The 17,646-nt window shown below is 40.4% G+C and overlaps 2 protein-coding genes across 2 annotated transcripts in view; one reads left to right on the top strand and one right to left on the bottom strand.

The window, feature by feature from the left end:
• Positions 1-955: 955 nt before the first annotated feature.
• lrp11 (low density lipoprotein receptor-related protein 11) lies at positions 956-12,537 on the bottom strand. Its single transcript, XM_063002459.1, has 9 exons — positions 11,958-12,537; positions 10,367-10,524; positions 8,732-8,873; positions 7,710-7,835; positions 4,342-4,500; positions 2,965-3,135; positions 2,818-2,874; positions 1,882-1,998; positions 956-1,353 (listed from the first exon to the last, which is right to left on the bottom strand). Exons 1-9 carry the CDS (start codon positions 12,535-12,537, stop codon positions 1,199-1,201), a joined length of 1,665 nt encoding a protein of 554 aa, XP_062858529.1. The 3' UTR covers positions 956-1,198.
• A 3,498-nt stretch (positions 12,538-16,035) lies between these two features.
• map3k5 (mitogen-activated protein kinase kinase kinase 5) overlaps positions 16,036-17,646 on the top strand; it is a 58,105-nt gene continuing 56,494 nt past the window's right edge. Inside the window, exon 1 of the mRNA XM_063001848.1 lies at positions 16,036-16,893. Coding sequence (XP_062857918.1) covers positions 16,512-16,893 — 382 coding nt within the window. The 5' untranslated portion in view covers positions 16,036-16,511. The remainder of the gene's footprint in view (positions 16,894-17,646) is intronic.

The raw sequence follows: 17,646 nt of genomic DNA, 5'->3' as shown, positions 1-17,646 counted from the left end.
CACCAGTGTTAATGTGTATTCTGGGTCACTGTTCTGGTAAGACACCAAACTGCATCAAGGATTCAAGAATTTGGGGTTATCTTTATTGTCTTTTTTACCCCATCCATTCTGCAGTGTAGCAGTTCCAGTGGCAAAGATACAACATACTACAACCACCAGAACTGACAGTATTGCATTTGGTATTACAACTGGCCGACACAGGCACACATTATGTTTTTACATTCACAAACTGTCAAAAAAATGTCTTTAAAAATCAGACTACTGCATTTACTTACTGCATTCACTTCAAAGTAGGTGGATTTTACCTAAATACTGTAGACTAAGATTTGAACACCTATCAGTAATCTTATTATGGCTTTATAGTTTTACTCTTTTCAGTTTTACTCTTTGCGCACAAGAACATCCAACAAAGAAAATAATAATAATGAAGCACAAAGTACTTTTATATAATCACCCTTATTATTCTCATCATGGTTGGATTGACATCTCATGAACACTAGGCAGGATGTAAGGCCAATACTGGACATCACAAACAAACTTACTCACACATATATGCAATTAGCCAGGCTATCTAGTTCCACACTTTAGAAAGATTAAGGGAATCTGGGTACCCTGTTGAAGCCAAACTTCACACAGTAAAAGAGTAAAAAGAGATGATGATTAAAACCTTACCCATTGAAATGTTAACTTGTTCCTTCAAAGGAGAATAATTAGCAACTGGCTTTTGTCAGAGGTTCATTGAGGAATTGGACATGAGGAAATGTAAAAATAAATAAACTAATAAAAAAAATAATTGCTTTGTTTTTTCTGGGATGCTCTTGATATATGGAATCACAAAAGAAATGAATGATGTCCTTCTATACTATAAATAGATGATTAACAATACACTTAACTGACAATAGACAACAAAACAAATTCCGATTGATTTAAATTAAATTTATGTCAAATGTACTTTCTGTTCTATGGATCATAAATTTTGGGTATTTTCATAATAAACTAACTTTAATATTAAACCAAGAAAACATAAGGAAATACTTCTTTACATCAAAATATACCAATGGCATTTGCAACCATGTGGCAGCTGATAATTTACATCATATTGTTAAATCTAGTTGTCATATCTGTCCAAGTATTTACACACACACATACAAAATGCTCCAGCTGTGTGTTTCTCCAATATATAGAATTATGTGTTACGTTACAGGTACATTCCATTAATGAGGTAATCAGATTCTTCTGTGGTGAGTGGTCGAGCTTTCTTCGTCCTGTAGCGCGCTGCCCGTTGTCTGCACACCACCATCAACAAGAGCAGAGCACTGATAATGACCCCGAGTACCAGCGCCAGGATCGCACCTACCACAAACACATGTTAATATACAACCCATCCATAAACACAGTTACAAGACACTGTGACGAGCAGTGTTTGTTATAGGACTCCTAGTTCATGAGCTTTTTCAGCTCATGACAAGTCTAGCCCATTTTCTGGATGCTTCTTTTATGAACATGCATGATTCCATCACCTGTCCAGGTGCTGGACCCACCATAATGCTTACCAGAATGAAGCGCTTGGTGAAAATTAATGAATAAGTAAGTCGAACTGTAAGGTTACCTAATTTTGAAAAATACCAGACAGAGGGATAAAATAATTACTATAATTATTATAATATGCAACAAAGATCACCAAGCAATAAATAGGTGACCAAGGTGCTCAAGTGATGCAGCGGTCTATTATACTAACTGCTAAGATCTCGCCGGGTGTCTACACAAACATGCTTGCTTGCTTATTTTTAAAAGAAATAAGCAAGCAATAGCACTCAATAATAAATTAAATAATAATTCAATTTTAAAATAAGATGGACAACACACAAATAACACACAAACCTGATTCAGTAGGTGGTTGTCCACCTAGTTCTGTATGAGCCTTAGTTACTGTTGGAACATTCTGTGATACTGGTGCAGAATTCTGTGGTTTTGTTTCAGAACTGGGAGATCTGTCAGCTAAATACACACACACACACACACACACACACACACACACACACACACACACACATAATGAAATGTTTATTTTATGACAAAGAGATTGTTAGTCACCAGCATTTTCAATGAAGCTTACTAAATATCAGATTCACTTCTGAGGTTTAAGGTTTAAAAGTTACTTTTACTGTTAATAATGAACAAATCCTTTTTAAAATAATATTTCCTGAACAGGAGTATATGTATTTCTTCTAATATTTAATGTCCTGCTAAATAAAAAGATCAATAAATAACACTTGATTTGGTCTTGTTTTTAGCTAATGCTAGCTAGCTAAAACTATAAACATTTTCTTTATCATAAACATTATTTTAAACTACATATACTGTATCACTGATTTTGGCTATACTGCTCATTCCTGTGATGTATGGAAAATACCATGTTAAGCAAGTTTAATGCTGGATAACTACAATAAATATTTGCTTTAGGCACATGTGTTATCATTTAAAATATATACAGACAAAACCACAATGCACACAATGTTCTGCAAACTAAGCACATGTACACTTTAATGTGTAGGTGATTTATGAGGATTTGCCAAAAAGCCTAGCTAAAACAACAGATTTTATTAAATCTCAAAAATAAAATAAAATAAATCAGTTCTAAACAGTTTTAAGACCTGTTGTATATGTAGAGTGCTTATAAGAGTTTAATTTTACATCAAAACTTCTTAAATGGTGATGCTCAAATGTCAGGCTGTGTCTTAAATTGTACACTACTGTGCAAATATGTTAGAGAGAGAGAGAGAAAACTGCCGGCACAGCAAGACTGAAGTGCAGTACCTGTATCTGCGTGAACGGTCGGTGATGGTGCTGAAGTAGCTTGCCGATCCACCAGAACTGAAAAACATCCACCAATCTTTCTTAAGGTCTTCATTATTACTATTCTCATAACGTATCAATCTTCATACAATAGGAAAATGTTCTCACCAGGTTTATGGATGCACTCATTCGCACAGTCAGCCCGCTGGAGAAAGTTGTTGTGGTTTCCTTTGCAGCCGCTATACAAGAAGTGTTTGCACTCTCCAGCTGTGGCATCATAATACCAACGTGGAAAAACACCTTTACATGGACCGATGACTGGTGGCATCATGCAGGGATCTTTAGGACAGAGGGGTAAAGTTGGAAAAGTTTAAGTTTTACCAACTTTAATGGTAATTAAAATATACATTGTTCTTTAATTACATGTTGAAGTTTCGTGTGTAGTATGTAGGTTCTGTTTTGCATATAAGAAATTATTCTGAAAGTACATTTATTATGAAAAAAATCTCTCATCAAGAAATAATTATTTTTAACAAAACCTAATATGCCACAACTCTTGACATCATTTTTAGTTTTTTGGCCACGATACCATACAATCTGTTAGCATAGAGATTACATTTGGTTGTTGTTCTAGAGATTTGGTGACCCAAAAACTCTTTAACAGTTATCCTTGGGGATCCTCTTTTTCCATTCTTTATACTGTGCATAGGTGCAAAACAAACGTGTATTACTGCCTGTGTAGTACAAATCTACGCCCACTGTTCCTGGGATAGACATTGTTTCCAGCTTGACAGTGTCTATAATTATCATGGTTAATATTGATGTTATTTAATATTACCGATATTATTATTATTATTATTATTTTGGAAATATGTTTGATTATTTAGTCACAAATCAAACAATTATATGGATGTTAAAACTTTGTACAGATACGTCAAAGATATCAGACCTCAGATCTAATCGTTTGCAGGTTTAATGAATAAGGGCCATTGTGTATAAATAAGTCAGACATAAAGGAGGTCAAAGAGGCATTCCTCGCTGAAATGAACAGCATCAGGTGACCGCATAGAGGAGTTTTGTTTCTACTCTGAGAAAGAAACAGTGTAAGAGAGGGAAATGGGATGTAAATCAAAATTTGTCTCACAATAACTGATGGTAGCTGTGTGGTAGAGCTGTTTGTTTACTTCGTCAAACCAAACCCATCATAATCATAGATGCCCATAGATGCATTTTTACTACTAACTGAAATTATACTGAGTAAAAAACAAGGATTTTCTGTTTGTGTGAATATTAAAGACATTGCAAAATTCACAGATGTATTTATATGTTTTATAAATCTGTCTATAATTTATGTAAAATTAATTGATACACTTTAGCTGTATAGGTCATTCAGACTTTATGACAAACTGTTTTTAACATCTACATTTTTAATTAAATGAGTCTGTTTCCATTTTAACTGAAAAGTTGCACATATTGGGACATAAAAATAAGAATATGGTCTGTTTTTTGTGGTTGACTGTAGGTCTGCTGTGAGGTTAGTGTTACCTTGGTTGACTGTAGGCAGTTCTTGCTGTTTGGGTTGTACAGAAATATCAGTATTTTGTGATATTATAGGAATCATGGCTCGACCTTCTGCTTCTCGTGCTCCTCCGCTCTGAGAAGGAGCGCTGGGTGTATGAGTCACCGTCTTACGCCCGCCATCAACTACACATGGAGAAAACATTCACTACAATTCAGATTATAAAGTGGGATACTAGGTATCATAATATAGCATGCCAGGGTCTCTTTAACATAGCCTAACCGGCCAGATCTTATAGCTGCTTTAACTAAATGAAACTTGGATTTTGAATATTTGGATACAAAGCACCCTAATGTAACAGGCTCTTCTTACGTTCAGCAGGTGGAAGTATCTCCTCAAGGGGGAGCCATTGGTACTGCAGTATTTTTATGTGTGTCAGGACCAGTTACATTAGGTCAGTGGTTCTCAAACTGTGGTACGCGTACCACTGGTGGTACGTGAAGCAGCACGAGGTGGTACGCCAGATAATCTCGGAAAAGTAATTACATGCACCGAAAAAATTAATAATTTAATAATTATAAATAAAAAAATATGAAACAAAATGTGTAAATTACTAATAAAATCTGTTTCAAAGTTCTTATAATTCTGTTTTAATAAAATCAGTTTAATTAAAACGAATGTGTTTTTAAAAATATTCGGGGCTATGCAGACACCGTACTTCATTACGTCTATACTTCAAGTTCGCGGTTTCCATCTCGAAATTTCCGAAACGCTTTTGTCAGAGCAGATCTGCGTTTGAAGCTCACTGATCTCGTTCCTGACATCACCAGGCTGCTCCGCTAAACAGGCGCACTCACTGTAATGATCAGTGGTAACTGCATATACAGTGTATCACAAAAGTGAGTACACCCCTCACATTTCTGCAGATATTTAAGTATATCTTTTCATGGGACAACACTGACAAAATGACACTTTGACACAATGAAAAGTAGTCTGTGTGCAGCTTATATAACAGTGTAAATTTATTCTTCCCTCAAAATAACTCAATATACAGCCATTCATGTCTAAACCACTGGCAACAAAAGTGAGTACACCCCTAAGAGACTACACCCCTAAATGTCCAAATTGAGCACTGCTTGTCATTTTCCCTCCAAAATGTCATGTGATTTGTTAGTGTTACTAGGTCTCAGGTGTGCATAGGGAGCAGGTGTGTTCAATTTAGTAGTACAGCTCTCACACTCTCTCATACTGGTCACTGAAAGTTCCAACATGGCACCTCATGGCAAAGAACTCTCTGAGGATCTTAAAAGACGAATTGTTGCACTACATGAAGATGGCCAAGGCTACAAGAAGATGGCCAACACCCTGAAACTGAGCTGCAGCACAGTGGCCAAGATCATCCAGCGTTTTAAAAGAGCAGGGTCCACTCAGAACAGACCTCGCGTTGGTCGTCCAAAGAAGCTGAGTGCACGTGCTCAGCGTCACATCCAACTGCTGTCTTTGAAAGATAGGCGCAGGAGTGCTGTCAGCATTGCTGCAGAGATTGAAAAGGTGGGGGGTCAGCCTGTCAGTGCTCAGACCATACGCCGCACACTACATCAAATTGGTCTGCATGGCTGTCACCCCAGAAGGAAGCCTCTTCTGAAGTCTCTACACAAGAAAGCCCGCAAACAGTTTGCTGAAGACATGTCAACAAAGGACTTGGATTACTGGAACCATGTCCTATGGTCTGATGAGACCAAGATTAATTTGTTTGGTTCAGATGGTCTCAAGCATGTGTGGCGGCAATCAGGTGAGGAGTACAAAGATAAGTGTGTCATGCCTACAGTCAAGCATGGTGGTGGGAATGCCATGGTCTGGGGCTGCATGAGTGCAACAGGTGTTGGGGAGTTACATTTCATTGAGGGACACATGAACTCCAATATGTACTGTGAAATACTGAAGCAGAGCATGATCCCCTCCCTCCGGAAACTGGGTCGCAGGGCAGTGTTCCAGCATGATAATGACCCCAAACACACCTCTAAGACGACCACTGCTTTATTGAAGAGGCTGAGGGTAAAGGTGATGGTCTGGCCAAGCATGTCTCCAGACCTAAACCCAATAGAATATCTTTGGGGCATCCTCAAGCGGAAGGTGGAGGAGCGCAAAGTCTCGAATATCCGCCAGCTCCGTGATGTCGTCATGGAGGAGTGGAAAAGCATTCCAGTGGCAACCTGTGAAGCTCTGGTAAACTCCATGCCCAGGAGAGTTAAGGCAGTTCTGGGAAATAATGGTGGCCACACAAAATATTGACACTTCAGGAACTTTCACTAAGGGGTGTACTCACTTTTGTTGCCGGTGGTTTAGACATTAATGGCTGTATATTGAGTTATTTTGAGGGAAGAATAAATTTACACTGTTATATAAGCTGGACACAGACTACTTTTCATTGTGTCAAAGTGTCATTTTGTCAGTGTTGTCCCATGAAAAGATATACTTAAATATCTGCAGAAATGTGAGGGGTGTACTCACTTTTGTGATACACTGTATACTAGTGATGAGTCGTTTGTGAACGATCTGATTCCGGTTCTTATCGACTGTAATCCAACCATTCAGCTTCGCATCAGTAGAGGGAATTAATCATAACTCGTAATAAGAGCTGCACTTTCAGTATCACGGAGAGCGAGCGAGACACACACACACACACTTACTGTACATTCACATACACTAACACCACACACATAAACACACACTCGCACGCATGCATACTCATACACACACACACACACACACACACACACACACACAGACAGAGAGAGAGCTAGAGCTAGTGTTATAATAACAAATAATTGAGAAATAAACTATAAACTTGTTTAATTGTGTTAAATCTGGTTATTTCATTGTGCTTATGTTTTAAAGCAGAAACAAACAGTCGCATCTCTGCACAAAAGAGGATTTTTCTGAAACTTAATGAAATGCAACCACAGTATGTCTCTTACCTGTGGGTTTTTTTCCCTTTTGAAATAAATCTTTTTTTCTCATTTAAGTGTTGTTTGAATTAGGAATACATTTAAGGCAAGGTAGCAAAATTTGATATTAATATCGGGGGTGTCTTATAGTTTACCTAGTAGCGCCTCCCGAAGAACGAAGAGCCATTTTTTGAACGGCTCTTTAAAAGGAACCGAGCCAAAAGATCCGACTCCCTTCAAGAAGCCATAATTCCCATCACTAATATATACACACACACACACCTAATTAATGTGTGCCATATGTGGTTCTGTGATGAGAAACATAGGTGGTACTTGGAACTTCTGGTTTGATAATGGGTGGTACTTGGTCTAAAAAGTTTGAGAACCACTGCATTAGGTGATTTGCATCAATGTCATTGTGTGCCCTTGTTAAAGGATGAACTCACAGTTGCTGCAGAAGTCTTCATCTGAGCGATCTGGGCAGTGCTGTTTCCCATCACATGCATAGCTAATGTCGATACAGCATCCATCATCACACATGAACTGGTACTGTGAGCAATGATGAGTACATACTGCAAGACAAATATGTTTATTTTACTTTTTTATTGGTTTAATAACAATAAATACCTATTTAAATAACTATAAATAACAGAAATAAATAACTATTTAGAACATTACTGGTTGAAAATCTAAGATCTCGGTCCATGTTCACAATTTAATAACTGCCACAGATTTGTCCGCGGCCAATTTTATTATGCAAATGTCAAATTCTACCAAATCCTAAAGGTGCAACTACATTCAGATCTTGTGACTGGGGAGGCCACTGATGTACACTGAACTCATTGTCATGTTGGAACCAGTTTGAGATGACAAGATGATTTATCAGGCTAAATGTTGCGATTATACAATGATACATTTTACAGTACAGTACTCAAACAGGCTGCAGCATTCATTCCAGGGTGTACCAAGTAAACATTCTATGCACCATTAAATCCAGACCACCAGCCTGAATTGTTAACATGATGTTCATGCCAAATTCTTACCCTATCATCAGCATATTGTGCCAAAAAAGGATACCCATGAGAAAATACTTATAGAAATAGACTTTCTGTCAGCTCGAACCAGCCATTCTTCGCTGACCACTCATATTAACAATTGGATGGTGTTGGTAGAAATGCTATTCACTAGATATTTTTGTTCTTTAATTAATGTGCATTGAGATAAGCAGTTTCTAAAGTACTTAAATTAGCTCTCTAACACCAACATGCCAACCTGGTCAAAGTCAGATAGATTATGTTTACTTTTATTATGTTTACATGATTATATGCACTGTGCTGCTGCAACATGACCGGCTACTCGGACTGTTACATGAATGAACAGGGTTACTGTATTCACAAGTACTATGGTTGATAGGTGGAGTAAAACATTATACGAATGTAAGTAAGAATAATGTGTTTTGTGTTTTAACCTTCGGCATGATGTTCAGGAGCCGACACAGTCACAGAGACGTTGTCCGAGCTCCTCTGCCCAATGGTGTCTGTGACTGTCATCTGAAAGGTGTAGACACCCTCTTTGAGCCCGCTCAGCTTCAGAAGACCTGGGTGGGTGACCTGGGAAGACGGAACAAAAGCCTAAAATATTTAGTTTCACCTTTCTTGCTCAATCAGGAATGAATTTGACCTGTAAAGAGGATAATTAAACAGTGTTGGACTTACTCAAGATTAATTATTTCAGAATTTAATAGTGGTGTGTATTAGGCTTTCCTGGTAATTGAAGGCTTTGCAGAGTCTGCATGTATTATGTAACAGAGGTGTTATGCTTATTGCTTCTGTTTCGCCAGGTCTTCATTTTTAACTCTACCTTCCTCTAAGGTTTTGTGGTCTCCAAACAAAAAAAAGGCAAATTATCAAAATATTAATATGGATCCAATATCACTATTATTTATTTACTGTACTGATACACAAAATGTGTACATTTTATTAGGATTAATTATTCATTTAATTAGTTTGATGCAGAGGAACTTCATTATCCTGGACAGAACCCTGACCTTACCCTCAATGAACACCTTTGGGATAAACTGGGACATAAGCCGACCCTCACAAATGCTCTTTTGAATAATCAGGCACAAACTCCCACAAGCACGCTGTAAAAGCTTCTGGAAAGCTTTCAAAGAAGAATTAATGGTGATGTGGTAACTATGGGGCAGTGGGGTCACAATTCCATATTAATGACCATGGATTTAAAAAGAGATGTCCCGACATGGCCATGGTTAGGTGTCCACATATGTTTGGCTGTATAGTAAACTTTATGTTAAAAGAAATTAACACACAGCTGCCAGCCAATTAAAAATGAGGATTGTCCGTGCTCGTGGTATAATCCTAACCTGAAAGAATGTTTTAACACTTTTAATTAGGAAATCTAACATCTCAGTTTGGATTTGAAATGGTCTCAGTGTGTAGGAAACAACAGAGAGAGGGAGAGAGAGAGAGAGAGAGAGAGAGAGAGAGAGAGAGAGAGAGACAAGGCCTTTATTGTTCTGCTGAACAGGTGGACTGGAAAGAAGCTTACACACACACGCACACACGAAACACAAAATTACATCAACTCGTCTAATTTAAATGTGGGCAGCCAAGGAGATAACGGCACTGCTGACTCACTGTGTACTTTACAGTGTGTCCCTTAAAACGCTGTAAAATCCATTTATTTATTTTCAGTAACAGCGTGACCTTTTTTAGGGTGGGTTGTTCCAGGACCAAAACATGGGTGCCAGATACAATGTCAGAATACACCTTGGACACACTTATCATGTTCCAGCATGAGCAAAAGGTTGGTTTAAAGAGAGGTCACTCTATTTTAGTACAATTTGATTTTGAAATATGATATTTAAAAAGTCATGGTCAGGTGTCCTAATAATTTTGGCCATAAAGAGGACCTTTGTCTAACAACATGTTTAGTTGAATGATCTAAATCGCTGTGACAGATATGCATTAACAGAAAGGGGACAAACTTAAAAGGGACCATTACTTTTTCAAAGAGCTGCTTATGTTCTTAATCTGAATACAAATATCTGTTTGAGTCACTGTAAACATTGTCATGTTTTTACCTTCATGTTGATGGATGGATCTCCTTTTATGAGGGCCCATTCATAGCGGGTAACCCCATGGTCATCCATACTGTCCCTGCCATCCAGTATCGCCCAGTCTGTGGGCAGCTGGATCATCACGTCCTGCCCAGCATCGCTGCGTGGAGGCTCGTCCAGCTCTAAAGACATCAAGGTGTGATAGTACACTAAGGAATCAGTTTATCATAAATCACAACACACAAGTAAATCAATGAATAATTAGTTATTACACAATCACTCAAAGCAACTGATCTAATGATTTCCACAACTTTTCTCTCCATGTCAGATATGAATCTTCAACTACACATTGTCGAATCAGTACAAGGAGGTCCTGGCTAAAAACCTAGTTAGAAATGGCAACATTTGAGTGGTGTAAAATAAAAATGTAAAGTACGTCCCAGTCCTTCAAAAAGACTACTAATAACTTTACTTAGTTTAATAAAGCAAAATAAAATAATTAAATAATAAAAAAGTGTTTAAACCTTAAACCCAGTAACCCTGTTTATTTAGTGATGCTTTGGCAGTGTGATTTGCCTCCTTAAAGACAATCTTTCTTGTCAGTTAAAGCTTCCTGGCTAATATTTATGTTTTTCATCAATGATTTCTTAACTGTGCATTAATTTTTCAATCCATCATAACCCAGCTTCCCTGCTTCTTGAGACGGACCCACCAAGACCCCCTGAAAGCTGTACACTATATACGACTGCCAAACAAATGAGACGAATCTGAACGCATTGACGTCTCACAGTCTCAATCTTTAAGTCTAGACTGAAAACATATTTATTTTCTCAGGCTTTTGATTAGTATAGATAAAGGCGCAGAGCTTGGGGGTTCTTGGTCATAGACACTTGTAGTGATCAGGGATGTTGGGTTGCTGTCGTTCTGCCTCTCTTGTCCGATCACTCAGGTTTGATGACGATGGGGAGGTGGGTGCTGATGTCCTGTGAAAGCCTTCATGACCTTGTTACCTGCTCGCTTTCCCTTTTAGTTATGCTGTAATAATTAGGGCTGCCGGAGTCTAAAACTCTCTGTAAAACTGATATTTTTCTCAACTCGCGTTTTACATTTTTAACTACAGTTTCTGTTGTTTTACCCCGAGGTCCTTCTGATGGAAACCTGTTTACCTGCCCGAGGTTAAGGAATGAAGTCTAGACTGCCGTGCCAACAATGCTGCTCCTGCTGGATGTGACGGGACCTGGCGTGTTTGCACCAAGAATGTCAAGAACTCACTACAGACTTTATCTGAATTACTATATTATTTATTTATTTATTTTTACTAGTTATAACTTTTAGTTCATTTTAATTCTGTGTTTGTATGATTTGTGTAAATCTTATTTATTTAAAGTATCCTCCAGACCACCCAAGAAGGATGGGCCCTGCTGAGTCTGGTTCCTCTCAAGGTTTCTTCCTGTAATTTTAAGGGAGTTTTTCCTTGCCACAGTCGCCCTCGGCTTGCTCAACAGGGGTTTCTGTATCTGTTGGTCCTGGATTTTGTAAAGTTGCTTTGAGACAATGTCTATTGTAAAAAGCGCTATATAAATACATTTGACTTGACTTTACGTCTATAGCAAACCTTTCATGGAGGAGTCTCCATCTGCATCAGCATCATCCAGAGGTCTTCCCACAATGCGATGCCGCTCTCGGGGGGCGCTGATGTTGCGCGCTCCTCGGCTGAACGTGCTGAATCCCCGCTGGAAGTAAAACGCGCACACGTTCGCTCCACCGTACGTGCAGTTAAACAGGTAACAACGTAAACCGTCTGTCTCAGGTGTGTCTGACTGCTGCGTCTCCTCCTGCACTACCGCGGTGCTGCAGCGCGGCTCCGCGCAACATGCGCGCACACAGTCCCGGCGGCTGCGCACCCGAGCCGGGGCCGACAGGAAGGTAGCGCCGCGCTCTATAGAGGCCATGGCGCGGATGATGCGCTCGTTTGCCAGGTCGAAATCACTCAGACACGCATCATTTGGTTCCTCCGGGGTCTGATAAGACTCGTCCTGCTGGAGCTGCTTGCGGAACTCCTCCAGCAGCTCCTCCACACCCGTGATTTTCGACTTCAGGTCTGAAATCTGAGAAGATCGATTGATACCAGCAAGGCAAAAGAAAACCAGTAGAAAACCCAGGCGCTGATCAAGTGTCGCTGAAGAACACGACATGTCTGCGTGAAATGTTTTATATCTTTTCGATCACGCAGATATGCAGCATGATATCAAAATAAACACATCGACATTTCCGTTTCCAGTCTGATTAAAGGTGCGCCGCTTTGTCCTCGATGGAGATGCTGGTGATGGGCGATTCATAAACAAGTCGGTTCTTTTTGAACGACTCTTTTTAGAGAGTCAAATAAATCGATTCTCATTCAAACGAGTCTTGCCATTGAACGATTTTTGCATTCAGGTTATTGTCTCAGAATTCGAATATAATAACAAGGGGAATAGTAGTTTCAAATTAGTAACATAAAACAGTGGTACAACTAGTATAGTGGGTAGCTGAAAGTCAAATGGGTCCTGGACATTTATCTGGGTTTAAGCCCAGGGGCGGCTCGTTCCTTAGGGTGATCGGGCGACGCACCACCGATCGAAAGGGAAGAAATGTTTCTATCACAGCTGTGATCTGGACAGTCTGTCTTGCCTGTAAATATCGTAGTCCAATCAGTGTCGAGTTGTGTTCCGTACAGTACCGCCGCTTTTGGGGCGATTTCAGTCTGACTGAAAATTGCCCGGATTGCTCTCATAGACTCATGTTAAGGCACTTTTTTTCGAACTGCAGGCGCTGCAATACATTCTGAATGGGTTCCGGGAGGGCTCGCACTTACGTGCTTGCGTCACACGTAACCTGGTGTCACGATCTCGTCACCATGACTACCATCACCTCAGTTTGGAGCAACTCCATCGTGTCATTAAGCGAAATGCCGTTCAGTCATCATAATAATCAGGAAAAATTAGCAACTAAAGAATTAGGGCCACCAAGACCAAATTTAAACATCAAGCAAGTATCTACAAAAGGGGGGAAATCATATAAGTTACAATTAAATTACAAGTAAGTAATGTAATTTTTAAATTGTGAATTGTGATTGCACTTATTGTATCTCCCCAATTGTTTAATTGTACTTCTTTATTCATTGCACATCAGCCCCGATGCCGATCTTTATTCTGGATCTGCTGCACCCAAAATAAAATGCTATCTGATGAAGACTGAATTAAATTGTTAGTGTGAAGGCTTTACTTAATTTTATGATTAATGGTAAAGCTGGTCTCTCTCCATGTTCAAAGTTATTTGTGAGGGCAAACTGACAGACGACTTAAGATGTTAATTATTTAAGCTTTAATTTACCCATTGAACGGCTCACCTTGGCCATCATCGCAACAATTGCCCCCCCTGAGAGGTTTGGCAGGAGCCGCCACTGTTTAAGCCTCACCTCCAGCATTTGTCTGTAAGAACCCAACTGCAGAAGATTTTAATGAAGTCTGGTAGAGAATGATCTCACCGCTGCACCATCAGGTAACATTTTCTACTTTCACTCTATCTATCTTTGTGAACCAGTGCACTGTTTTCTGACTCCCACTTATGCAGCCCACTTTGACCTTGGTCGATAAGACCAAATTTAGATCTGGTATTTAAGTACAATAAGGGACACCAAGCGATGGAAACAAACCGTACCGTGGGTACCGTGCAGTGGAAAAGCATTCGAGTTCACTAAAATGATTCACCGAAAAGAATCGAATCAGTCATTCTAGTCACTGTTGGGAACAAGACGTCCGACAGCGACACGGTGTACTGCAGCTGATACCGAGGGTTGCCAGATTGTTTGAAATATAGTCTAAATACATTTATTTATAAATTGGCTGGTTACTTAGTTCATATTTTAAGTACAGTATTGCAAAAGAAAAGATCTTACAAAGCAAGACAGCTTTTTACAGTTGAAGATTACGAAGACTACAATAAATGTGATAATAGTATTTATTGTGATCAGTTATTTAACAGAAATTAAAATCTAGCTTTACTAAATGCACTTGTTAGTATTTAATGTGATCAGTCATTTAAAGGAAAAGAAAATCTAGCTTTACAAGAATTAACAAAGACTTTCGACTGGCAGAATACATTTACATTTTCTGCATTTAGCAGACGCCTTTATCCAAAGCGACTTACAGTATTGTGACAGTATACAGTCTGAGCAATTGAGGGTTAAGTGTCTTGCTCAAGGGCCCAACAGTGGCAACCTGGCAGTGGTGGGGCTTGAACTGGCAACCTTTCGGTTACTAGTCCAGTACCTTAACCACTAGGCTACAACTGCCCTAAACTGGTTTGCACTGTCGCCTCACAGCAAGACGGGTTTGATCCCCAGGTGGGGCGATCCGGATTCTTTCTGTGCTTTAGCATGTGAGTTAGCATGTTCTCCCTGTGTCTGTGTGGGTTTCCTCCGGCAGTCCAAAAACATGCAGTCAGGTTAACTGGAGACACTGAATTGCCCTATGGGTGAATGTGTGTGTGTGTGTGTCTGCCCTGGACTGGCGCCCCGTCCAGGGTGTTACTGTGTGCTGTGTGCCTTGTGCCCATTGAAAAGCTGGGATAGGCTCCAGCACGCCCCCCCCCCCCTTAACTGGATAAGCGGTTAAGAAAGTGAATGAGAGTGGTACCAGCACTGAACATGCAGTTTTAATCCAGTGCATTAGCTAAAACCTACCACTAGATGGCGTTACAGTGATGTGCGTGATTTTTGAGAAGCCGCTTACGCTTATTTATTTATCAGTGCTATGTGCTATGACAGTGTTGTGATGTACAGTATTAGATAGTGGGCATTACATTTGTTATTTGTTAATGTCATTATAGAAAAAAAAAACTACCTAAATAATGCATTTTTCATTTTAAAAATGGAATCACATTAGAATTAAGTAATAACCCCTTGCATGATTTTTAATTATTTTTTTTATTTAATTGTTTTTTTTCTTAATCAAGGGTGAGGGCGGCACAGTGGCTAAGTGGGTAGCACCGTCGCCTCACAGCAAGAAGGTCCTGGGTTCGATCCCCAGGTGGCGTGGTCTGGGTCCTTTCTGTGTGGAGTTTGCACGTTCTCCCCGTGTCTGCGTGGGTTTTCTTCCGGGCGCTCCGGTTTCCTCCCACAATCCAAAGACGTGCAAGTGAGGTAAATTAGAAATGCGATGAACTGAAGAACTTTGTGTGATGAGTAACTACCGTTCCTGTTATGAATGTAACCAATGTGTAAAAACATGACGTTAACATCCTAATAAACAAACATAAACAAATCAAGAGTGAAAATAAATTCATGAAAATAAATTTAACTATTAACCTAATGCAAAACATTAATACATTGTTAAAGGGTTTACAGTCAACCTGGCAACACGGCTCGAGTTCACTGTTTGGCTTTGTATAATAAACACACTACTGTACTGTGTAGTGTAGTGCAGTTCTGAACACAGGTGGAGCACTGATCTCATACACTAGCGGTTTGGACGCGGCCCTACGTGAGAAACGTCACTCCCCCTTTGACTCCGCCCCTGTGTGTGTGTGTGTGTGTGTGTGTGTGTGTGTGACAGAGAGAGAGCGAAAGAGAGAGAGAGAGAGAGATAACAGTAGAAACAGGGCAGGGTCCAGCACTAAACAGTGCGCGTAGTCTTACGCACACACCATTTCACAACTTGTTTTCGATTCTTTCCGGATGAGCTGAAGCGGTGATTAGCAGACGCAGGTCGGAGTTTGGATATGTGAACGGAGACGGCATTTTTCCTCTCGTTTTTTCTCCCAGTATTATCGAGTTACAATCCGCGGAGGTGCGTGAACTTTTGGGGAACTACGCGAGTGGGAAAGTGCGGGTGTAAAATGCCTGGGAAGTATTCCGGTTCCTTTCAGTAGCTGCTGCGTGTCATTGGCTGGGTCGTGACTACAAAGGCGCAATACTTCACTGTAACAGTGTTGCTCTTCACTTCACATACACACGTTTTTCTTGCACAAACCTCCCGTCCGGCATGCACATGAAAGCATGAAACCCAAGACGTTTTTTTAAAGCTGATCTGGAAGAATTTGCATGCTTTTGTACGTACACAGCATGCCAGCAGTGCCAGCTGTGCAGGGAAATCTGCAGGGTATGATCTGGATTTGAAGGTGCAACTAGATGATGATGATGAATCCGAATCGGGAGCACCTGTCTCCTCCAGATGTAGAACTACCTGGATTTGGTGATGGTGCAAATGTCCCAGCAGCTGGCGCCTTCTGGAACGAGCCTGCGTCTGTAAGTGGTGGCAGCTGTGGGCTGTTGAGCCACCAGCCAGGAGGAACGGGAGCCGTCGTTACCTGTACATCAGGTGCAGGCACAAGCAAAGGTCGAGCCGTACGAGTGACTTATGTCCTGAATTCCGAGACAGGTGCTGCAGAGAGTGCGGCTCTGCAGTGCCTAAAGGATGCGTGCGATGAGGCCGGTTGCAGGTTGGACGTGGTCCACTTTGGCAAACTGGACTTTGGGGAGATGGCTGTCCTCGACCAGTTGTACAATGCAGGTAGGTCTTGGTCAGGGTTACTTCCAGGCTATGTGCATATGCAAACTTTGAGTTCTTTCAGGGTTGCCTGGTTTACTTTATTTGTCATTTATACATACACAGATGTACAGTACAATGAAATTCTTTCTTCGCATATCCCAGCTTGTTTGGAAGGTGGGGTCAGAGCGCAGGGTCAGCCATCGTACGGCGCCCCTGGAGCAGACAGGGTTAAGGGCCTTGCTCAAGGACCCAACATTGGCTGCATAGCAGAGCCTGGATTTGAACCGCCAATCTTCCGGTTGATAGCCCAAAGCTCTACCCACTAGGCTACCACTGTCCCTTGTCCAAACACTGTGATGTGGTTTGTTAGATCCACTGTGATTTGACATCATTGGTTGGAACTGGTAGCTGCCTTAAAGATGTACATGGTATGTTGACAGTCTGAGTAAGTGTGAGTGTATGTGTGTGTGTGCCCTGTGATGGACTGGTGACCTGTCTGGTGTGTTCCCTGCCATTCACCCAATGAATCACGCCAACCGCAGCCCTGACCAGGATAAAGTGGTCATAAAACTGATAATGAATGAATTAAAGGATGGACAATATTAGGAGTGTTTCTAATCCCGACTCAGAAATGTGTTTTGTCTTACCCCCAAAAATGCAGTATGGTGGGGTTGCAGATTTTCATACCAACCATTTACATTTTCAGCATTTAGCAGACGCTTTTATCCAAAGCGACTTACACAGTGAGCTGAACACGATGAGCAACTGAGGGTT

Source organism: Trichomycterus rosablanca, chromosome 9 (genome assembly GCF_030014385.1).
Source record: "Trichomycterus rosablanca isolate fTriRos1 chromosome 9, fTriRos1.hap1, whole genome shotgun sequence".
Lineage (NCBI taxonomy): Eukaryota > Metazoa > Chordata > Actinopteri > Siluriformes > Trichomycteridae > Trichomycterus > Trichomycterus rosablanca.
The sequence above is the reverse complement of the archived record's forward strand: the minus strand, read 5'-3'. Positions and strand labels throughout refer to the sequence as shown.

What these genes read in the sequence shown, in the direction of transcription:
- lrp11 (XM_063002459.1), bottom strand. Translation starts at nt 12,537, where the DNA reads ATGTCGTGTTCTTCAGCGACACTTGATCAGCGCCTGGGTTTTCTACTG. An exon ending in ATCCATCCATCAACATGAAG is followed by an intron (nt 8,874 to 10,366) that starts GTAAAAACATGA and finishes CCGTCTTCCCAG; the next exon opens with GTCACCCACCCAGGTCTTCT. An exon ending in ACAACCACCTACTGAATCAG is followed by an intron (nt 1,354 to 1,881) that starts GTTTGTGTGTTA and finishes TGTTTGTGGTAG; the next exon opens with GTGCGATCCTGGCGCTGGTA.